The sequence below is a fragment of the Aulostomus chinensis genome, chromosome 9, assembly GCF_037954235.1.
Source record: "Aulostomus chinensis isolate RoL2024-O1b breed Wild chromosome 9, RoL_Achi_v1.0, whole genome shotgun sequence".
Classification (NCBI taxonomy): Eukaryota; Metazoa; Chordata; class Actinopteri; order Syngnathiformes; family Aulostomidae; genus Aulostomus; species Aulostomus chinensis.
This window is the reverse complement of record NC_141328.1, coordinates 1-25,000: the sequence shown is the minus strand read 5'-3', so window position 1 is coordinate 25,000 and position 25,000 is coordinate 1. Positions and strand designations below refer to the sequence as shown.

At 42.6% G+C, this 25,000-nt stretch overlaps 1 protein-coding gene across 1 annotated transcript in view; it reads left to right on the top strand.

Annotated features, from left to right (window-relative positions):
• atp6ap1a (ATPase H+ transporting accessory protein 1a) overlaps window positions 1-19,205 on the top strand; it is a 39,682-nt gene extending 20,477 nt beyond the window's left edge. Inside the window, exons 8-11 of the mRNA XM_086212841.1 lie at window positions 4,167-4,324; window positions 15,935-15,985; window positions 16,180-16,417; window positions 16,633-19,205. Of these exons, the coding sequence (XP_086068967.1) occupies window positions 4,167-4,324; window positions 15,935-15,985; window positions 16,180-16,417; window positions 16,633-16,842 (657 nt within the window). The 3' untranslated portion in view covers window positions 16,843-19,205. The remainder of the gene's footprint in view (window positions 1-4,166; window positions 4,325-15,934; window positions 15,986-16,179; window positions 16,418-16,632) is intronic.
• Window positions 19,206-25,000: the final 5,795 nt, after the last annotated feature.

The window sequence follows — 25,000 nt, the reverse complement described above, 5'->3', positions numbered from 1 at the left end:
AAACCTACATGGCCCTGTTTGAAAAAGTGATTGCTCCCCCTGTTAAAACGTAACTTAATTGTGGTTTATCACACCTGAGTTCAATTTCTCTAGCTACACCCAGGCTTGATTGTTGCCACACCTGTTCTTAATCAAGACATCATTTAAATAGGAACTGCCTGACAAAGTGAAGCAGACCAAAAGATACTCAAATGCTAGAAATCATGCCGAGGTCCAAATAAATTCAAGAACTGATGAGAAAGAAATTAATTGAGATCTATCAGTCTGGAAAAGGTTATAAAGCCAATTCTCATGCTTTGGGACTCCAGCAAACCAGTGAGAGCCATTATCCACATCATTGTCCTGCTGCAGAACTAGGGTCCACCTCTGAATGGCTGAAGAAAAACAAAAAGGAGACTTGGGAGTGGCCTAGTTAAAGTCCTGGGGCCTCATTTATAAAGCTTGCTTACGCACAAAACTGGGCTTGGAAGTGCGTATGCAACTTCTTACGCAAGAGTTGGGATTTATAAAAAAAAAAAAGACTAGCGCAGGAATGTGCGCAACTTTAAGCAAACTACAGACCTTGCTTACGCAGATTTTGGAGACAATTGTGATGTGAGAACAACTGGATAATGCAAAGGGCGCATATAAAATGTGTAAAAATACTACTTTTTCTGCTCAGTCAAGTCACCAAGGGGTGCCGGCAACGTCACAGAAAACGAACCTTGCCAGCACCATTAAGAAGTGCTACACTTTTCATCATTAAATCACATGGCAGCTGTTGGGTGCCTCAGATTTAACATTTCGATGTAGCTAGATGTAGGATTTATATTCACAACATTTGATTTGAAATGTAACCAATAGTTTTCACTCTGAAAATTTCGATTTAGCAGATTCAGATTTTTTATAGCCTAGTTTACAAATGTAGACTAGATGTGCAAGAGAACAAATTCCACATGCATTTATCAGATTTTGTTTAAAGATAAATGTCACTAAATCATTTTTTGTTTGTGTTTTTACAATGTTGATTTACAAACTTTCACCACATCAGCAGTGGTGGATAACGGAGCCGTTTGTTAAAACACTAGTGTCACATGTGCCCGTTTCATGTGTTTTCTGATCCCCACCTGCAGCTGCCTTGCTCCAGCGGTGCAAAGCCACTTTTTTCTTGGCCTCCACCTCCAGATCGGACCACTTCTTTTATTTTGGCGACGCTGTGCTCCATGCCAGCCACGCTTACCGCCGTGGCCACGGCGTGCCATTCAGTGGCTTTTCGTTTGTTGGTAATTCCACTCGAATTGCAGCTGAATAAAGTTTCCCCGTCTCGCCGCCACCTCATCAACAAGCACCTCCATCTCGGTCTCTGAAAAGTTCCTCTTTTGTCTGGTTGATGCCATGATTGGGCGTGAAAAGCCGTGGAGCCATCATGAATGTTTATATGCAAAACACATTCGTGAGGTAATTTGCATGATCATACATGGTGAATGTGGGTGTGGAGAGGGAGGGACATGAATCAAATCCTGCTGCGCAACTTTTCAGCTGGACTGTGATTTAGAAAGGGAGTGTAAGTGCAGGTGTACGTATGTACGGTTTTATAAAAAGTTTTTTTTTGCGTAGGCACTTTTCAGCTTTTCGGCATACGTAAACTTTTAGTATGGATCCTACGCCAGGTTTTATAAATGAGGCCCCTGATCTGGATCCTATTGAGATGCTGTGGCATGACTTTGAAAAGGTGGTTCATGCTCAAAAACCCTCCAGTGTGGCTGAGTTACAACAATTATGCAAAGATGAGTTGGTCAAAATTCCCCAACAGCGCTGTAAAAGTCTCATTGCAAGTTATCGCAAATGCTTGATTGCAGCTGTTGCTTGTAAGGGTGGCCCAACCAGTCATTAGGTTTCAGAAGCTATCACTTTTTCACACAAGGCCATTCAGGTTTGGATATTTTCTCTCTTAATAATGAAAACCTTCATTTAAAAACTGCATTTTGTGTTTGCTTGTGTTGTCTTTGACTAATATTTAAATTTCTTTGATCTTAAACATTTAAGTGTGAAAAACATGCACAAAAATTAAACACTTTCACCCGTCTGTATATAATTGAGAGAATTTTTTGGCATAAACCATTTTCAGCCTTTTTGCTTCCGTACAAGTTTATTATGAATGTTATGCTCTTCTTTTTAAATGAGACTACAGTCTGTATCATGACCACCTTAAATGAATTCTTCAACCCTAAAGTGTATATAGTTTCCCAGGACTCACTAATAGGAGCATTCAGCTCACTGAAGCCCCTTTCACACTGCACCAAAAACACAGGTGAACATGGGTGTTTACCCAAATGGTCGACTCAGCATTTCACGGGTCCTGTGTCAACTGACTTGCCAAGCACCGTGGGTGTTTAGCAACTTGGCTCAGCTAGGCTTGGTTTGCCTGCAGTGTGAAAAAAGCAACCCGCGTTGTCTCAGGTTTCCTGCGACCTTCATGTCACATTCTGATTTTCTCACTGCGCTGCCTGTCAGGCTGTCATTTTAGATGCCGTGGAAAGAAAAAAAAAACTAAAAAATTGAGCTGGGCTGCGAGAGCTGCTCACTGTCAATGAAGTATTGGCCTCTGGCATAAATCAGTATTCTTGTTGATGTCCACAAGACTCTATTTCACTCCGTTTTTCAAACAATTTACATATATATGATCTTACGTGAATAAATCTACGTCATGCTTGGGAACACCCGCCACTCGGGAACCCTAACGTGAACTGAGCAGGCGCGACTGTGTTTACAAACAACTTGTATAGCGATCTTCCCATCTTTTTTATCGATCATGGCAGCGCACTGGCAAGATTGTGAAGTTAGAGGAGATCCAGCAGCAGATTTCTGGTACCATAAGGGGCACAGTGATTTATGGGAACATCACCGGCATTTTGAGACACGGCGCTCTTTTACGTGTAATGATGACATTGCCAGCGCAATGACTTACGAGAGAGAAAAACACAGGCACGCAGCCTCACAGCGGGAGCTCAGACCCGTGTCTGCTGGAAGCTTGAATGTGCCCTAGTGCTGAGCAAATGCGGGTACAAAAACCTGCGTTGTTTTTCCTTACTTAGTTTTTCCTTTCTCAGTGACTCCAAAATTCAGGAAGAGCCAGCCATGTATATTTAGCTTGAAACTAATGGAGTGGCTAACAACAGCTTAACTGTCCAGAAACGCCTGTTAACTAACCCTTCAGGTCGTCTGGTATAATCCATGTCTCCTTTATCCGGCTGGGGGATCAGGGATCCACTAACACTTTGGCCGGAGATCAGAATTAACTAGTGCCAGCTAGCTACTAGTACTACCTCTGTACTAATGTTAGCAAGTATTCTTGAAAAAAAATCCCTTTCTGACCTCATGATCGCTATTTGTCAAAACTTGAAAAGCAAAAATATATTTTGGGTGGAGTATTGCTTTTAAAGCCCCTGCCCAACACAACAGTTGTGTTTTCCATTTGATTCATTAATTGTTGTCCATGTTGTGTTTTTTATTATTATTGAATATGCGGCACGGTGGTGCAGTGGTTAGCAGTGTTGCCTCACAGCAATAAGGCTTTGAGTTTGAGTCCTGGCCCAAGCACGGGGTCTTTCTGGGTGAGTCTCCATGTTCTCCCTGTTCCTGCTGGGTTCTCTCTGGTACTCCAGCTTCCTCCACAGTCCAAAGACATCAAGAGGAGACCAGGTTAATCCAGACTCTAAATTGACCGTAGGCGTGGCTGGGAGAGCCAATGGTTGTCTGTCTCTATGTGTTGGCCCTGCCATGGACTGGTGACCTGTCCAGGGTGAACCCCGCCTCTCACCTGAAGGCAGCTGCCCCCCACGACCCTTAACAGGAAAAGAAAGTCTATAAATGGATGGATTATTAAACTCTTAATTACACTTAGTTTTTAACTGAGTTCACTTACCGTAGTTTATATTTTTCTCTTGCTTTACCTCTGTAAGACTAAGACCATACTCTGTGTCTTCATGCTGAATTCAAATTCTATGTTGACATCTTAAACCTGATGTTCAAAACCTTTTTCTTTGCTGAACAGAGGAAGATCAATGTGTTTTGATCTGATGGAAATAACTGAGAGTTCAAATGTGTTGAGATACACTGCAGACTTTGTTCTCAATGACTTTTTGATGAATATAAAGATGTTTGAACTCTTACTATTTCTTGTGCAGGAGGGGGAGAAAACCTGTATCCTGCTGTGGGCAAAAAGTCTGTTGGTGAGCATCCTGCTGAGGGGCCGCTGGGAGGATTATGACCTGACCCCGTTCACCTTTGGTGAGGGCATCAGCCCAAACCTGTATGGTTCAAGCTGTGACAAAACCAAAGCGAGGTTGGTGCAACACAGCCTGAAATATCATAGATACATTTGGGATTTCATTTTTGAGTTTGAAAGTTTGAGGGATTTTCATATGAAATACTCAAAATGAAAAATGAGTCACTTATATTTCTCATTTATACATGAATGAAAAAAAATGCATGAAAACAGAACACACCAAAAATGCAATTTTTCTGTTTTGTCAATAAAAAAGTTTCATGTGTTTTAGCTCTCACCAATGCCAGAGTTCTGACAGTTTTGCAGAAGTTGCTCAAAAGTGCGTCACAAGCAAATTACGGTTGTTCTTGTCATACAGTAGCAATAAACATTCCGTTGTGTGTGTGTGTCATTCACCTGGCTGGCCAGATGGAATGTTGCCTATATCCGAGAGGATGTACTCTGCATTTGTGTCTGGGAAATGACTCTTAGAGAATATTTTCATATGTCTGGATGTTTGTGGACGAATCGGGATTCATTGAGGATAATGAGAGCAAGGTTTAGTTTAGACCAAGATAAGAAACACCCAGGAGCTCAAACGGTGGCAGCTGCGACAGAGCTGAGAGTGGCTTCAATAAGCAGTTTATCAGAACTAGAAAATGTTTCATTTTTAAGAACAAAGAATGGCACTGGAGGCTTTTCTCAATGTAAACAATGTTTTCTCTCCACGTCTGACTACTTACTACTCTATTTTGGCCTGCAGGTGTCCTGCTAAAGAACAATTTTTTTCCCTTTTTTGGGGGGGGGCAAGAATGGATTCTTTGCCAGAAAATGAGTCCTGTCCCTTGAGGCTAACACATTCTGTGAAAGCTATTTCTCTCAATCTTGAATTACAGTCTAGTTTCCAAATATAGGCTTTGGCAAGGATTAAGTACGCCAAACATTTACATTCATTTTGAACATAACTGTCTTGAATACTCTGTTCTGATTGGTCAAATGGTGATTATTTCTTCAAAGACTTCCACCTTTGCCAGGGACACCATAGCAACAGCTGACTGGAGGCAGCTTATATTATACTGTTTCTGCTCATTTTATATCATATTGTGATTCTACTTTTTGTTTAGCCTTGTTTCTAGACCATATTTGAACATTTGTCAAAACTGAATAATTGGATCTGGGTTTTGTCACATTGAAGGAGAGTGTTGAAAAAGGCTGCTGTGTAGTGGTGGTGATCTGATGATGAAGGCATACTTTTCATCATCTTTGTCATTTGGTTTACTTATATATTGTTTTGTTTTATGTCATGTCAAGATGGCACCATTTTTCATTCAATCCTTTTTTGTGTGCTGGATTATGCATCCCGTGTCTTTCTCTGCACAAATTTAAGAGCAGGATAATCCAATTTAACAAGAATGGCTGAATGTGGCTCATTTACTTGCGCGCATGCGTCAACTTGCATGCAGCCTATTGCAGTTGGTCCTACTTCACTTTCTAAACTTCCTATTTATTTAGTTTAATGTTGTACTTCTTTTCTGTTTTTCTTCATGTCTGTATTTTGCCTGTTTATTTTCCCACCAAACATGTTAGTTTGGAGAATTTTTTCCCTGTGGGACTGCTGTTTTACGAAACCACAGTGCAACTATTCCACACCAAGCACATTGTTTACTCCAGGGATCAGCTGATTGACCTGAGGCCGGCCGGCCTTGAGGTCAAAACAATGGATATCCCTGCAGTAATCTGGAGGAAAACACACCGGGGATACCAAGGGGGTAAAAAACAGTGGAGGAGACTTACGGTTTGCTCATGGAGTAGTCAGACACAAGTGAGACCGCTCTCCCAGACAAGCTGCAAATTTTACCCCAACTAAATTAAAATTCATTATTGGTTGACTAAAATGGTAGATGGATTGGGGAAGAACACTTACAAGCCAAAAAGCAGACGAAAAGGAGCCTGTAAAACGGAAAAACATGACGACTGCAAGAGACAGCAGCGGCAGGGCGGACGTGGCCACCATGGTGCCGGACATAATCAAAGTGATTAACGATCTTAAAACAGATCTAAAAAGCGACAACACAGCGACAAGAAATCACTCATCTTGGGCAAGAAATCAACAGTAAGCTGGACATACTCGGGGAAGAAGTATGCAACCTATTGGGCAGGGTGGACGAAGCGGAGTCCAGAGTAGAGACAGTCGAGAGATGGGCGGCTGAAACGGCAGAGGCTCTGACCTCTGTTTTGAAACAGCAAAAAGCCCTGCAATATAAATTAAACAACCTAGAGTCTCACTCCAGATGCAACAACATCCACATCTTTGGAGCAGCAGAAGGAGAGGAGGGAGAAGACTCGGTGGCAGAGTTTGCAGAGGCACTCATCCGGAGCAAGCTACTGGTCCCGGACGACATGGAGCTGAAGATACAATGCGCACACAGAGTCGGTGCACATAGAGCCGCCCCAGATAAACCCCCGAGAGCCATCATTATCAGCTTCCAGGAGTTCGTAATGAAAGAATGGGTTTTAAAAGAGGTGTGGCAGAAAACTAGGAAGGAGCCGATCCTGCTGAATAACAAAACCCTCTATTTTGATCACGACTACACTGTGGAGGTCGTCAAGGAACGCAAAAATGACAACGGGATCAAAAAGGCCCTGAAAGCGAAAGGAGTCCGTTTCCAAACTCCATATGTTAACATGCGCATCCACTGGGAAATGGGAGCCCGACTCTACGGCAGCGCAGAGGAAGCGAGAGCGGAGCTTAGGAGACGTGGGATCACGGTGGAGGATGCGACACCTGCCACGGAGGAGACTGACTGGGGAGCACGGCTGGGAGAGCTGCTGGGGTCCTGGCAGAAGGCAACGGGACGACGCGGGGCAGAAGACAATGTCACTTGTGGAGCGCGGCTCAAACTTAAATGTTTCCAGAGTGAGCAAACTGCTTCGTGATGATCCCCGGCACCAGGGAGGTAATATGAAGATCTAGAATTCATCACAGGCTGGTAAGACTGCTGGCGAAACTGGAGCACAATATTTGAATTGGTTAAATATCTGGCTATAGGCTTACAGTCGATAAATGTCTGGGAGTGATGAACTCATCCCATTAGTTTTTGTTGGACTTTAGAATGATAGGATTAGTTTTGTTAAATGGTCTGGCCACCCCATGTGTAGGGCCCTATCTCAGTCATAGGATCTACCCTCAACTCACCAACAGGGTCTCAGTGAGGAGCTTTGTCCTCCCAGTTTGGAGGTCTGTTCTTTACCATGTTCTGTTGTCCTTGTTCTTTGTTTTTGTTCACTGTTGTTGTTTGGGGGACTTCACTACTGCAAAGCAATCTATACTTTTCTACATTTGCGTGATAATGTCACATAATCTGAAAATAGCTTCACTGAATGTTAGCGGCTTAAGTAAACCCGGTCAAGAGGAGCAGGGTACTAGCCAAAATGAAGAAGGATAAATCCCAAATAATAATTTTACAACAGACACACATGTCAAAACAAGAACACGAGAAACTAAAAAAGTTAGTGTACTCCACTACTTATTATAATTCTTGTAAAAATAGTAGAAAACGAGGGGTTGTGATAATGATATCAAATTCATTAAACTTTGATCTGATTGAAGAAAAAAAAGATAATGAGGGTAGATACATAATAATTAAGGGCAGGGTGGATAACGTTCTGGTCACATTTGTGAATGTCTATGCTCCTCCAGAGAGCGACAGATCTTTCCTCAAAAGAATATTCGATCTGATTGTATCGGAGAGCGAAGGGATCCTTGTCTGCTCGGGAGATTGGAACACAATTCTGAATCATCAGCTTGACTCAACAATCACGAGCAGACACGGATCCCCAAAATCAAAAGCTTTAAATAATCTGATGAGAGAAGCCGGCCCGTTTGACGTTTGGAGAAGTGTCCATACATGAGATAGGGAATTCACTCACTACTCAGCCACTCATAATGTACATTCCAGACTGGATTTATTCCTGATGAACACCATAAATAGATGTAGAGTACAGGAGTGTACAATCGGATCAGCGGATATTTCTGATCACAACATTGTTTATCTAGCTATTCATTTAAATAGTAAACCAAGGAGTACACTATGGAGGCTGAATATTGGAATTTTAAACAATAGATCCACGGTGGAAGAAATTAAAAAAGAAATTTGTGAATGCATAAATGACAATAGGAATGGCCAGGTAGACCCAACAATTGTCTGGGACACGGTCAAAGAAGTCATGAGAGGGAAGCTAATATCTAGAACAGCTCACTTCAGGAAAATTGGGAGATTTAAATATGACCAATTAGAGATGGATTTGGAAAAACTAGAAAAACGACGACCTAAAAATGACGATCAAGTTACAATAGGAAATCAGATTAAAAATAGAAGGAAACCAATAGAAAACATAATGAATGATGAAATCGAAAAAAAACTAAGATTCACAAAGCAAACCTTTTGTGACTCAGGCCCTAGAGCAACACGAATATTAGCGAGGCGTCTTCAAACACAACAAATAACAAAGTTCATTAATAAAATTAGGGACCCTCTATCGAATTCATTAAAATATGACCCAGATGAAATTCATAGAATTTTTAAAGATTACTATGAGACATTATACTCAGCCTGAGAAGGTTGATGAAGAGAAAATAAAACAATTACTGAATTCACTCGACCTTCCATCCTGAGGTTTAGAGCAAAATAAACATTTGACCTAAAGACGAATTGGATAAAGCCATAGGTAGACTGGCGACTAATAAAGGTCCTGGGAGCGATGGTTATCCAAATGAGTAGTACAAAAAATTCAAAGAAGTTCTTGCTCCGACTCTATTAGAGTCCTTTTAATTGGACACTTGAGAAAGTGATAGCCCCTCCATCTTGGAGAGATGCTGTAATATCTGTTATTCCTAAAGAAGGGGAAAACAAAGAATACTATGAATGGTATCGCCCAATATCTATCCTAAATGTAGATGATAAATTGTTCACATCCATTATCACTAAAAGATTGGAAAACTTTCTGCCTGACCTATGACATGAAGACTAGACAGGCTTTGTAAAAGGACGGCAAACTCAGGATAACATCCGGCGTACCCTCCACATTATCGAGCATGCTAATAAACACCATACAAGCGCTGCCCTGATCAGCCTGGACGCTGAAAAAGCGTTTGACAGGGTCAGCTGGGATTTTTTGTACAAAGTACTGGAGAGGATGGGCTTCAATGTTAAGTTCATTAACTGTATTAAAGCATTGTACACTAACCCGACAGCCAGAGTTAAAATTAATGGGACACCTGTCGGACACTTCTAAACTATACAGAGGGACACGACAAGGTTGTTGCGCTCGCCCTGCCATCTTCGCTATTTTCATAGAACCTCTTGCTCAAATAATTAGACAAGAAGACGGGCTGACAGGAATCACAATCAGGTTATCTCTTTGCTGACGAAATTATCACCTTCCTTCAAGACCCGAATACAACGTTTCCTAAATTATTAAAGATAATGGAAGAATATGGGTGGATGTCTGGCTATAAATCAAACATATCTAAAACTCAGTTTTTAACTTTTAACCATAAGCCAATTAAAGAAATCAGGAAGAGATATAATTTAAATTGGAATGCTAAGTCGATAAAATATTTAGGAGTGATGGTTACTAAAGAATTCGACAAAATATATGAGACAAACTACAAACTAATAAACGATAAAATTCAAAAAGATGTGGCAAAGTGGTCAACATTAGTGATGGATTTCAGCTCAAGAATCGAGGTAGTCAAGATGAACCTCTTACATAGGATGTTATATCTTTTCTTATCGCTCCCCATTAGAATACCAGACTCACAATTTGCAGCATGGGACAAGCTAACATCTAAGGTCATCTGGGCGGGAGCCAGGCCTGAGATAGTTTCAAGACCCTTCAGCTGGACAGAGAAAATGGAGGATTGGCTTTGCCAAACTTAAGAGAATACTACTATGCTGCACAGCTTAGATACATAGTATATTGGTGCTCCCCGAGCTACCAAGCCAGATGGTAGGACATTGAGATGACCCTGGGTCAGACCCCTCTTCAATCAAGGCTAAGTGGAAAAGAACATATGGATCTCGACGGTGAAAACTCGATCATGAGAGAAACCTTTGAGATGTGGCGTGTTGTAGTTAGAAAATACAAGTTAACAGGAGACTGTAAGCTGTTGATATGGCCTTCTCACTCCAAGTTCAGACCTGGACTGTTCGACAAGACGTTTGAAAAGTGGAGGGACAAAGCAATAACGGCTCCAGCGGTAGATAAGCAGAGTTTTGAATCATTTAGACCAGTCAAAAATAAGTTTGGCCTGGAAAATGGAGATTTGTACAGATATTTTCAACTACGATACTCTTATGAGACAGAAATTAAGAATGAAATCTCATTGGAAGGGAATGATGTGATTGAGGTGTTGACAGGTGCATTCAAGCAAACTCCTTCAAGAATTGTCTCCAAATTGTACAAAGGTTTATCGAAGCAACAGGGAAGAAATACAATGTACATAAAAGAGAAATGGGAAAAATAATTCAATATTTTGCTATCTGAGGTTGATTGGCAGTCTGTACTTTAGACCCAACATACATCAAAAATCTCCAAAAAAACTGAGGGAATTTTGTTGGAGAAATGTAACATGTTTTTTATTACACCAAAAATTAAAAATAAACAATTAGGCCAAAGTCAATACTGCTGGAGAAACTGTGGGCAGTTGAATGCCAACCACTCTCATATATTCTGGACATGTATGAAAATTTGGTCATTTTGGGAGGGGATTCTCAGAGCTATGGTTGAAATTTTTGGATATAATATCCCTAATGATCCCCGGTATATATATGTAGGACTGACGCCAGACGATGTAATAGGTAAAGAAGATACATACCTGTTTAAGATCTTGACAATTGGGGCTAAGAAAGCCATTACAAGAAGTTGGCTGAGGACTGAGCCTCCTAGGCCAAGCCACTGGCTGGACACTGTAGAAGAAATTTGATCAATGGAACAAATGACCTACTCTCTTTGGATCAAAACAGAGCTATATGAAGCAAAATGGACAAAATGGCACCTCTATATGGCAAAGTAGTGTTCTCCCCCTTTGTGTTTTCTGTATTCCTTTATGTTTTTCTGCTGTGTCAAATACTGACTGACAAAGTTAAAAAAAAAAAGCAATAGAGGAAGAAGGAAGGGATGTGACAGAAGAGACTTACAGAGAAGAGGAAGTTTAAGCCGTGTCTCCCCTCTCTTATCATGGGGAACGTGAGGTCCCTGGCGAATAAGATGGACGAGCTGACAGCGCTAGCCTGGAGTCAGAGGGAGCGTCTGGAATGTAATTTAATGTGCTTTATTGAGACATGGCTGCACCAGGATATTTCCAATGACAACGTCTCAGTCGAGGGCTTCTAAACGGTACGGACCAACAGAGATTGCACCAAGAGCGGTATGCACAAAGGTGGGGGGCTTGCTGTTCTAGTTAACAACCAATGGTGCAATCCCGCTCACGTCACTGTCAAGGAGCATAATTGTGGCCTGGACATTGATGTGTGTGCTGTTGGACTCCATCCGTATTATCTGCCCGGCGAATTCATCGTAATTGTGGCAGTTTATGTTCCCCCCTCTGCCAACATGAGGTCAGCAACTGACATCATTCACTTTTCAATAGTCCGGATTCAGACTCTATACCGGAATGCATTCATTGTCATCTCAGGCAACTTAAACCATATCACCATGGACACAGCACTCCCCACATCTACACAGTTTGTGAGCTGCCCCACCAGAGAGGAGAGGACCATCGACCTACTGTTTGCAAGCATGAAGGATGCATCCACCTCCTCTCCCCTCCCCCCACTTGGAAGGTCAGATCACAACTTGGTTCACCTTGGCCCGTTATGTGCCATTGGTGAACATGCAGCCTGTGACCACGAAGACCATAAGGAGATGGTCCGATGAATGTAACGAGGCACTGCAGAGCTGCTTTGAGGTGATGGACTGGCAAGCACTCTGTGAGCCGCATGGAGAGGACATTAATGGGCTCACAGAGTGTATCACACACCAGATCAACTTCTGTGTTGACACTCTCATCCCACCAGACAAACAACATCAAACAACAAGCCGTGGGAAACAAAGGACATCAAGGACACACTGAATTAAAAGAAGAGGGCTTTCAGAGTGGACAACGGAGAGAAGGTGCGAATGATACAGAGGGAGCTGAAAACAGAAATCAAGGAGGCCAAAGAGAGGTATAGGAAGAAGCTGGAGTAGAAACTCTTGCAGAACAACATGAGAGAGGTCTGGAGTGGCATGAGGACTGTCAATGGTTTCAGACCAACCAACCGAGGAGTTGAAGGCAGTGTGGACAGGGCACACGAACTGAATCTGTTTTTCAACAGATTTGATACTGTGACCACGGCTCAACCCCCACAGACTCTTCTACGGCTGGCCTGCAACGAGCACCCACTCCACTCTCCCTTCCTCCCCCCTTTGGCAGCCCCTCATCTGCCTGTGACAACCCCCCCCCCCACACCTCCTCCCTGGGCCCCCATGCTGACTGCTCTCTCCAACATGACACCTCCACCCCTCCCCCACCTGTCACCTCAACACTGAACATCACGCCTGATCATGTAAGAAGACAGCTGAAGAAACTCTACTCAGGCAAGTATGCTGGTCCGGATGGGGTGGTCCCCAGTGTCCTCTAGGTCTGTGCCCCCCCAGCTATGTCTTCATCGTGATCCTGAGTCTTCAGAGGGTCCCCATGCTGTGGAAGATGTCATGCCTTGTTCCTGTGCCAAAGATGCCGCATCCCAATGTCTCCAAGGACTACAGACCTGTGGCACTGATGTCGCAAATCATGAAGACCCTGGAGAGACTCATTCTAGATCAGCTCAGGCCCATGGTCAGACAGCGATTGGACCACCTCCAGTTCGCATACCAGCCCAGAGTCAGGGTTGAGGACACCATCATCTATCTGCGCAATTGTGTCTTATCATGCTCACCTGGACAAGCCTGCGAGCACTCTGAGGATCATGTTTTTTGATTTCTCCAGTGCTTTTGACACCATCAGGCCGGCTCTACTGGGTGAGACACTGATAGCGATGCAGATGGATATCCCCGTTGTGTCCTGGATTGTGGATTACCTGACAGGCAGACCACAGTACGTGTGCCTGAAGCACTGTAGGTCAGACAGGCTAATCTGCAACAAGAGGGCTTCCCAGGGGACTGTTGTCTCTCTCTTCCTCTTCACCTTGTACACCACGGACTTCAGCTTTTCTGAGACGTGTCACCTTCAGAAATTTTCTGACGACTCTGCAATAGCTGGATGTATCAATAAGGATGAAGAGACTGAGTACAGGGCTGTGGTGGACAACTTTGTCAACAACAAACGCCCTCTAAAAGAAGGGCCAAAATCGCCTCTATTTTCTGAGGCAGCTGAGGACCTTCAACATCTGACAGACAATGTTGTTTATATTTATGAGTCTGTGGTGGCCAGCGCCATCCTTTATGCTGTTGTGTGCTGGGACAGCAGACTGAAGGTGAGGGACGCTGACAGACTTAATAAACTTCTCTGCAAAGCCAGCCATGTTGTGGGAGGGGAGCTGGACTCTCTGACAGCAGTATCGGAGAGAATTATGTCCAAGATTAGGACCATTTTGGACAAGATTTCACACCCTCTCTATCACATGCTGGCCAGCAGTAAAAGTACTTACAGCCAGAGACTCATAGGAAATCATTCCTGCCAGTGGCTATCAAACTGTTAAACTCGTACCTCTAAGATTCAGGCCATCTTAGGAAGTTGTTTTTCTCTGTTAAAATTGTGCAGTAAAACAAATATCACATTCACGAGAGTACAAATGTAAATATTTACAAAAGATACCTCCTTATTTTCTTCATTTTATATTTTTTCGTCATTATGTATGTTTGTTTTTTTTATGTGTATGTTATGTATGTTTGTGTCACTGTTTTTGAGGTTGTTTCATTTCTATCTTTTATCTACATCTTTGGTTGGTTACCTTATTTGTCCCTTATTTCTATAAACCCTTATTTGTCTGTACTGTGAAATGGAGCACTGAAATCTAACAATTTCCCTCAAGGTATTAATAAAATATTGCTGATTCTAATTGTTTAATTTCAGTTTTCATTTTGAAATGATAAAGTGCTGGTTGAGCAATAGTGGTGTTGGATAGGCCTCAGAAGCAGCTTAGTCAGTTTAGTTCAGAATTCAACAAAGTGAAGTAGTTAATTTTAATCTGCTTGAACAGAACCTTAAACTAATTTTTGATGTGTATATTGGCACAGTTCTGGTTCTGTGTGCAATTGACTTGCTGTCACCTCGAGAGGAACAAAGTAGTCTTACAAGACGAGACATCCACTTGTTAAGGCACTTACAGACGAAACTTAAATTTCGTCTTCGTCGTCTTCTTATCTGGGTTTTGGTTGCGGGGGCAGCAGCCTCAGCAAGGAAACCCAGACTGCCTCAGGCACTTTCACCAGCTCTTCTGGGAGAATCCCAGCCAGCTGAGAGATGTAGTCCAGCGTGTCCTTGGTCAGCCACGGGGCCTCTTCCCGGTTGGATATGCCCGGAAAACCTCCAGAGGGAGGTGTCCAGGAGGCATCCTTGCTAGATGCCCAAACCACCTCAACTGACTCCTTTTGACATGGAGGAGCAGCGGCCCTTCTCCGAGTCCCTCCCAAATGACTGAGTTTCTTACCGTATCTCTTAAGGGAGAGCCCAGCCACCTTGCTGAGGAAACTTGATTCAGCTGCTCGTGTTCAGGATCTTGTTCTGTCGGTCATTACACAAAGCTCATGACCATAGGTGAGGGTTGGCATGTAGATCGACTGGTCAATTGAGAGCTTCGCCTTTTGGCTAAGCTCGCTCTTCACCACAGTGGACCAGTTTTGTGGCCGCCCCAATCCACCTGTCAATTTCCCGCTCCATCTTCTCCTCACACATGAACAAGATCCCAAGACACTTAAATTCCTCCACCTGAGGCAGGACCTCCCTCCTGACCTGGAGTGGGCAGATCACCCTTTTCCGGCTGAGGACCATGGCCTCAGACTTGGAGATGGTGATTCCCATTTCAGCTGCTTCACACCCACCTACAAAGTGCCCCAGCAGGGGCTGGAGGTTATTGTTTGATGGAGCTACACATTGTCCGCAAAGACGACATCCTCTGGCCACCAAACTGGACACCCTCCACCACCTGACTGTGCCTAGAAATTCTGTCTGTAAAAGTTATGAACAGAGCTGGTGATGAATGGCAGCCTTGGCAGAGTCCAACACTGGGAACAAGTCCAACTTGCTGCCAGCAACATGAACCAGACTCTCCCTTCTTCAGTAGAGAGACTAACTGGCCCTTTTGTAAGGGGCCATCTACCCCATACTCCCAGAGTACCCCCTACAGGGTGCTCCTGGTAGCATGGTCATAAGCCTTCTCCACAAAGCACATGTGGACTGGTTGGGCAAACTCCCATGCCCCTTCCAGCACCCTAGCGAGGGTAAAGAGGTGATCCAGATCAGAGTAGTTTCACTGCCTCTGTGACTTCTGCACAGCCTATTAGACGACCCCTCCGCAAGTCCTCCCCTGACTCTGTTTCCTCCATGGAATATGTGTCTGAAACCTAAATTTGACGTCATGTTAAAATGTCATATTGTGTCAAAATCTCATCATCTATCATTTCATTTTTATGTCTTTGCAGATTGGTTCTTAACTATCAGAACGTTCTAGGCTACCGAAACTTCAAACTGATGTAAGTAAATCCAGCAACTCTCTTGTTCTTCTGTATATCTTCCATTTCCAGCCTTTTAATCATCATCTTCTGTTTTGACTTGGAATTCTGTGTATTAATGCTAGTAAATATTAATCCATTAATAGAGTCCACGTGCCCCCAAATCATTGTGTGTCTGTGTGTGTGCATGTGTGTGACTGTTTGTCTCGATCCAGCTTTGCAATGAGCCAGAATCACTACAAGGTGTCTGCACGACGCTGGTTCACACTGGACACTGTGAAGTTAGAGTACGATGGGAAAAATGCCACATTTAACGGTAGCAGGAATATTTATGCTCCTGCCGAGTACTCGTACCGCTGTGAGTCTGTTACCAGCTTCCGCTGGCCGCTGCTTCTTCCACACTCGTCCAAAGATCCAGCTAATCAGTGGAGGGTGTCCTTTGAAGACTTCCAGGTAAGAAGATCTTTATGATTTTGGAGATGTTGCTGTGTGTATTGAAGCTGATAACTGATCAGTGCATACAAGTATGTTTGTGAGAGTGGTATCAGTGCTTTCAAAATCTCCCTAAAAATCCTTTCCCCATGTTCCCTTGAATATCACACAATGTTTTTTTTTTTAGCTGAAAGTTCATTGTTGTCTATCATGTGAAACATTTGCTTCCCTGAAAGATTCAAGGCTTCAATGTGCCTGGCCGTGAGTTCTCATATGCCAGTGACTGTGCCGGGTTCTTCTCACCTGGCATCTGGATGGGCCTGATGACCAGTCTTCTCATGGTGTTGGTGCTCACCTATGGCCTCCACATGATCATGCAGCTCCGCACTATGGACCGATTCGATGACCCCAAAGGCCCTGCAATCTCTGTGCCCCAGACAGAGTAATCCAGAATCTGTCTGTCCTCCTCAATACTTCCAGTGGCAACACATCGCCGCAGTCATCTGTTCATCTGATGGTGATCTCTATCATTTGTGCCTCATGTGTTCAAGTCACTGAAGTGAACATTTGTTTTCTTACTTTTCTAACCATTGAGACATAAAAAAAAGCTGCAAAAATATGCAATATCTCTGGAAGTAACCTGAGTCTTTTCTGAAAAACTCAATAGAATTATTAAGTCCATCAAGACCTTTGGTTTTCTGCCTCTTGCAGGTCTAAACATCAAAAAACTTGGAGCCTTTGACTTGAACTTGTAATGACTTTCCTACAGTCCATTAGATATTTCAAAAAAGTCAATAAACAAAAATTACAGACTTCACATCAGCTACTACAGGGAGAACAATTCCCTTGATAATAGTAATAATACAATGTATTTGAGTAGCACCTTTAATGCTAAATTTTGCAGCACAATCCGCTTTACAAAACGATAACAATAAAACCATGTTTGAAAAAAATATTGAAAAGAAAACCAGAATGCATATTTTAAGACTGAAAACAATTAAAATAAAAACATTAAAAAGAGTAAAATACTTATCATAGAATAAATTAAAGAGTGCATTTCGCAAAAGTGCAGCATAGAGAAAAAGCAAAGAAAAGGCTAACCCTAACCCAAGAAATAAGTTTTAAGGTTTTGGTTTTTTTTTTAAATCATGTAGCCAGCTGCTACCTGTTATCTCCTGGTTTTGAATTCTATGGTTTGTGGTTCATTTTGGACAAAATTTGCATATAAATCTTGTTTCTGCTGTTGCTTGAAACTTCAGATAATCCAGCAGCATATGATTGCAGTATAATAATAGTGTTAAACAGATATTTAGTTAATTAACCTTTGATCAGTTAGCGAAGAGTATGAAGAGGAGGGTGCTGGATTTTAGATGTGAAGAAGTTTGTATTGTGGTTTCAGCTAAGGAAGTTTTAAAAGATTAAAGTAAATACATGATATGGCGGTTTTTGTGACAGCTACACAATGTGGGTTGATGTTAAAGTGTTTAGAGCATCTTGTTGTTTATGCTGACACTTGAAAAATCAACCCATTGTCATAAAAAACAGAACAGTTAAAGTAGTGTATTTAAATGTATCATTTTTCCTTAATTAACCCCTTCATCCAACCGTTGTGAAACTTGGTGTGTACTTCTAGGCAGACACTTTGACTGGAGTCACACACTTGAATACATGACTCATCCTAGTGCATTCAAACAAAACAAATACTCGACAAGTTAAATGGAATTCCCACCCATGTTTATCTCGGGGGTGTGGCCACCGATAGCAGGATAACAATGCCTAGTAGCGGCAGCATGCCTGCATAGTTCATAGCAACTTTTGAATATAAATAGTTCATGGGTTGGCCATGGTGAGACTTGAGAAATGGTTTGTGAGCATCTCTATTTCGAGGAAGTGCAGTGTAGATTTTGTATGAGCAGTTGACATTTCTATTTAATTTTCTTCTGTTAGACCTGAAACTAGATGTTTCCTTGCAGGTACATAAAGGGGTGGAGCCTCAAGTAGCAATAGTATAAATTCTGACTGATTGGAAATCTTAGTTTTAGGAATCTCTGTCTTTATGTATGTAGGGGTGTGTCATGTAGTAGTATCATATCCTTCTGTTGCTTTGGTAAAACGTGACAACTAATGGACCTGCTGCATAAACAACTGACAGTACTTTACACATATATCTATATATATCTATATCTATATATTTACAGATATAGATATATATGTGTATATATATATGTATATACAGTATATATATGTGTGTGTGTGTGTGTGTGTGTGTGTTTACATGAGAGAGAGAATCCTATTCACTTCAAGGTAAACGTGCTTTATTGATTTAATAGCATACATACTGGCTGTAAATGCTTTAGGAAATATGTGAAATACTGAGGCCACTAAATTATATAATATTCATAATGTAATAAATAATATTTTGACTTAACCCATTAAACACCACTGTACATAGGGGACAAAAGTAACTTAAATAATCTTATTGAAATGCTATTTATTGGTGAGTTTGTTAGTGTTTACTGTTGTATTTGTGTCTGTATCGATGAGAGATATGTAACTGGCATTAAGGGAATACAATTCATGTGAAAGCGCTTACTTAAGTATTATTCGTCAAAAGGACATTTTGGGGAGGTATGTTTGAGTTAATCTGGTTTGTTAAGGGAATGTAAAAAGACAAATAGTAGTTGAATTTTCTTTTAAATTAAGCCCTCATGAAAAGTGATGTGCACTGACTCTGTATTGTTTGATGTTTTGCACTAATGCTTCTTAATATGGTATGTGTATTGTCTCATTAAAGCACTCATGAAGATGACTGGCTGGTTTTCATTGTAGTTTTATCGTTACCTCTATTTCTCAATTAAATTACTGAAGCTGAAGGCATTGCTCTGGCAGGCGAATGTCAGACATTCACCTGGCCATACGTCGTGGGTCACAATGTAAAATATGAAGAGTAGAAAGATCCTAACCTCAACTCTCCAACAAGAGAGGGGACAGGAGAGATTGAGAGGACAAGAAAAGAATGGAAGTAGAGTGTAGGAAAGAATTTTTTGTCTAGGGTTAGGGTAAAAAATCTCTCTCAATGGCTCCCCCCACCTCCTCCAACTATTCGGCAGTTGAATGGGGAACCAAAGGCAATGCATGGGCCGACGCATGTCAGTTCAATAGTTCTCGGTCCTTGTGTTGATCCTCTCTATAAGATCAGGGTCAAAAGATCCCTGAAACTGTTTTTATCTTCTACACGGTGTCACGCATTTATAAAGATCTGACATCTTCCGGAATTTGATGCTCATTGAAGAATTTTGGATTTTTCTCTAATGATCAGATGTCCACGTGTGAAATGAGCTTATTTCTGAGCAGTAGGTTAGGAACCAAGGCGAAGGGTAAATCTTAAAATTGGTTGTAGGGGACCTTATTAAGTTAAAGATTAAATTAGTGTTCGCTCAACTCAACTCAACTCAACTTTATTTATAAAGCACTTTAAAAACAACCACAGCTGAAAACAAAGTGCTGTACGTAAATAGTCATAAAACATAAAATCAAGTGAAAAACAATAAAAATACTAACATAGGTGCAAAGTCTCATGCTGGGTCAAAAGCCAAGGAATGAAAATGGGTTTTAAGATTAGTTTTAAAAATGGACAGTGAAGAAGCCTGTCTGATGTGCAAAGGCAGATCGTTCCATCATTTGGGAGCAGCAACAGAAAAGGCTCTGTCCCCTCTAAGCTTCCGCTCAGACCTCGGTACCTCCAGGAGCAGCTGGTCAGCTGACCTGAGGCACCGAGCAGGAGCATGAGGGTGAAGCAGCTCAGAGAGGTAAGGGGGGGCGAGACCATTGAAGGGTTGAAGAACAAATAAAAGAATCTTAAAATGAACCCTGAAGTGCACAGGCAGCAGTGGAGGGAGGCCAGAACGATGGGCTCCTTCTTCCTGCTCCAGTTAAAAGTCGAGCAGCAGCATTTTGTACCAACTGGAGACGTGAGAGGGAGGACTGGCTGATTCCAAAATAAAGTGCATTGCAATAATCAAGCCGAGACGTGATGAAGGCTTCACTTTTGCTAACAGCCTCAGATGAAAGAAGCTGGACTTCACCACTGCACCTATTTGATGATGTAGTTAAAAAAAAATCCCTGTCCATTTTAAACCCCAAGTTTGAAACAGTTGATTTCACACACAGTGGCAAGGGGCCCAAGTCAATAGGGGGAGGTTCACAGGAGCCACTGGGACCAAACACCATCACTTCAGTTTTCTTTTTGTTAAAATTTAAAAAGTTTAGGGCCATCCAGGCTTTAATGTCATCAAGACATAACAGAAGTGGCTTGATTGAGAGCATCTTTCTTCTTTAGTGGCACATATATCTGACTGTCATCAGCATAGCAGTGAAAAGAGATGCCATGCTTTCTGAGAATGGAGCCCAGAGGAAGTAAATACAATGAAAAAAGGAGAGGCCCTAAATTTGAGCCCTGTGGAACCCCAAATGATAGAGGAGCAGGGGAAGATTCAGAACCAGCAAGGCTTACACACATAGTTCTGTCTGTCAGATAGGACCTAAATCATTGCAGAGCACTACCACAAATGCCCACTAGGTGCTGCAACCGAGATAATAAAATATTGTGATCCACTGTATCAAAGGCAGCAGTTTGGTCCAGCAGGACAAGAATCACATCATCTCCAGACTCATTTGCCAGGAGGATGTCATTGAAGACCCTAAGCAGTGCTGACTCTGTGCTATGCAGAGTCTTAAAACCTGACTGGAAAACCTCCAGAATATCATGCTCATCCAGAAAAGACTTCAGTTGAGCAGACACAACTTTCTCCAAGACCTTAGAAATAAAAGGCAACTTAGAGATGGGCCTAAAGTTAGCCAATACAGTGCTGTCAAGGCCAGGTTTCTGAAGCAGTGGTTGCACTACTGCATGTTTAAAATGGGGACAACACCAGAAGACAGACTGCTGTTAATAATGCCCAGAACTGAGTGCCCCATACTGGGGAAAACCTCTTTTAAAAATGAGGAGGGGCAGAATCATGAGGGGAACCTGATGGCTTCATGTGACCAACCACATCTTTAAAAATGACAAAGTCACAGGCTCAAACTTATCGAACACAGCCGGGCAACGGACAGAAGCAGGGGTCAGCGGCAGGAGCTGAGATGAGAGCCCTCCTGATAACCTTGTCAATGAAAAAGTGCAGGAAGTTATTGCACATTTCAGTGGATGCTTCCAGGCAGACAGGCTGGGGGGCATTAAGAACAGAGTCAATGGTTTTAAAGAGCACACATGGGTTGTGGCGATCAGACACAATAATGTCTGACAAGTGTTGTCTTTCAGCCTCTTTAACAGTATTCTGGTAGTGACGCCAGCAGTCCTTCAACATTAGAAATGACACTTGCAGCTTGTCCGTCTTCCACCTGCATTCAGCTCTGGCACTCCCTTCTTGCTGCACGAGTTCTGTCATTGAACCAGGACTCGGGTTTAGCTTTAGGCTGCACAGTTTTTAATGGAGCCACAGAGTCCAGTATGGTTTGACAGGAGGAGTGAAACCAAGAACTGAGCTGCTCCGTATCTAGAGAGGTTGAGTCGGAGGGGACACAGAGCTGGTCGAAAGCCGCAGAGAATTGACAGGCAGTGAGAGGGTTAAAAGTCTGACAGCGCCGAGCAGGAGTGCGAGATTCAAGTGCAGCACAGGAGAAGCCAACATCGAATATTACGGGCATGTGATCAGAGAGCACATTGTCACCGATCTCAAGGTTGAACACAGACAAACCATGGGAGAGAACCAGGTCTAATGTGTGTCCATGTTCGTGTGTGGGACAAGACACACTGCACCAAGTTAAAAGAGTCAACAAGGCTTAAAAAGTCCTTCACCAGCGGCTCATCAGGACAGCACACATGGATGTTAAAATCCCCAAAAATGAGTACCTGATCATAGTTTGGCATGATTCCTGCCAGAAAAACAGAGAAGTCATTCACAAAGTCCTTATTGTATTTGGGGGTTGGTAGATGACGGCGCACAGCACCGGATCAGAGCGGCCCACCTCAAATAAAGTCACTTCAAAGCTGGAAAATGACGATGATACGGCGCACTGCTTACATTTAAAGTCATTCTTACAAACAGTCGCCGTTCCTCCTCCATGCCCCGATGTCCGCGGGGAGTTAAAATAAGAACAGCCATCCGGGAAAGTTCACCAAGAGCGCTGCACTCACCAGCACCGATCCAGGTCTCTGTCACACAGAGGAAATCCAAGCCACGGGAGCTGATGAAGTCCCTCAGGATAAAAGTTTTGTTTGCCAGTGATCTGGCGTTCACCAGGCCAATCCTGGCGGGAGATGTGGCTTTTAGTTCCGTGGATCGGGGGGACCGGTGCAGCGTCCTCAGGTTCCCAAGATTCACCCGCGCTGGCGGAGCCGATGAGAGCAGGGGCGGCGCAGCCGGAAACCATCATCCGGGCCGGCAACAGGTACCAGGCAGGTGTCGATAGGTTAGGGCGTTGGGTCTGAGCTCCTCCCCTAGCGGGGAAGAGAGGCGCACGGTCCTTCCAACCTTCATCCCGACCATCCCACCAGTCCCAACGATCCGGACGGGCGTGTTGGTGACGCCTACCACGGCGCACCACCGTCCATTCATCCATACTGAGATTGAGCAGTCTTTGTTCTGTTTTGTTTTTTTTTATGTATTTTTTATTTTAATGTTTTTATAAATAAAATGAAATAAACTAAAAACTTTTTCTCAAAAGGAGAAAGGAAAAATATGTTTTAATAAACAAATAAGGAAGGGTGTGCAAAAAAAAGACGTTTCAATCCGAATGGATCTTCTTCAGGTGAGCACACCAAAAGACTGTGAAGGCTTGAGCTGGTCAGAGCAGAGTACAGCACGTCTTCTCTCTTCCAGAGCCAAATGCAGAGTGACACTTTCCTTCTGTGTTATAATGAAACACTCTTTAAAAAACTGAAAATCTCTTTTCTTTATCCAACTGAAAGATTGGGGTTTCACATAATGAAATTTACAATGAATATTCCCATGAACTATATACAATCATACAAAATGAATTAACCCCTTCCATACCCAATGAAATAAAATGATGTTTTTAAATATTATTTATGTATTTTTTGTGTTTTTATCAAAGTACTAGTATTAGTATTCATGTTGGGTGGTCCTAGATTAGGGTTAGATATCGGAGGGGTTAGGTTTAGGGATTAGGTTTAGGGCGTTGGGTCTGAGGGTTAGGGCGTCGGGTTAGGTTATAGGGTTAGCCCACTCCCACCTAAGTGGAAGTGGGAAGTTAGGGTTAGGGTTAGGGTTAGGTATTTAGGGCTAAAGCCCTGTCCCACCTAAGTGGGTAGGGGAGATGCATGGTACTTCCTGGGGGCTGGGTCCCACCACCCATAGGTGGTGGGGGTTCCAAAAATTGGACCTTGCTGGTCAATAATGACTGGCCTTTGCCGCGACGTTTCGGCCCTATTAGGCCTTCATCAGGCGGAGCCAGTACGGGTAAGTGCGGTGCTCAACTCGGCTTCTCACACTTTTCTCCCTTTGGCTATCCCTCTTACTTTCCTTTCCCTTTTATACTTTCCCTTTCCTGCTCTTAACCTCTTTCCCTTTTTCAATTTTGGTTTCTAATTCTCTATGTTTCTTATTCTTATCTATCTCTTATTTGAGTTTATCTTTTTATGTTCTTTCTCTATTTGAGTTTCTTTTTCCTATTGGGTTTTATTATTTCCTATTTGGTTTTATAATTTCTCTTATTTGAGTTTACTAATTTGGTTTAATTATTTCCTTCTAATTTCCCTTATTCCCTCTATCCTTTACATCTATCCTCTTTTCTGCTTTCTTCCTTCTCTCTCAACTTCCCTTATTATACTCCTTTCCTTTGCTTCGAGCCTTCAACATCTGCAGGAGGCTCCTGTGTTCTATCAGTCTGTGGTCTTCAGCGTCCTGTCCTACGCTGTGGTGTGCTGGGGGGGGAGTGTGACGAAGGCAGACCTCTCCAGGCTGGAGAAGCTGATCAGGCAGGCCAGCTCAGTGGTCGGGATGAAGCTGGACCCTCTGGCAACAGTAGCAGAGAGGAGAACTTTGGACAAACTGCTGGACATCCTGGACAATGTCAGCCACCCTCTGCACACTGTCACCACCAGCCAGAGAAGCCTGTTCAGCCAGAGGCTGCTCCTCCCCAAGTGCAGGACCAACAGACTGAAGAAGTCCTTCATCCCCCGAGCCATTAAACTGTTTAACTCCTCACTGGAGGGGGGGAGGGGCAACAGAAGGACTGGAGGAGAGGGCTGAGCACCAATAACCTGCCTGATAACAACCGGACACTCATGTGCAGTACAAGAGACTGTATATTATTATTATTATTATTATTATTATAATTCTTGTTACTACTGCTGCTACTATTATTATTATTATTATAACTATTGTTATAATTATTATAATTGTTATAATTATTATTATTGTTATAATAACAATTAAGAACAATTAATATTATGATTACTCCTGTCACTATGCACATATACATAACCATCCAGGTACACACAGGCACACGCACATGTATATATGCATATATATATATATATATATATATATATATATATATATATGTATATATATAGTCTTT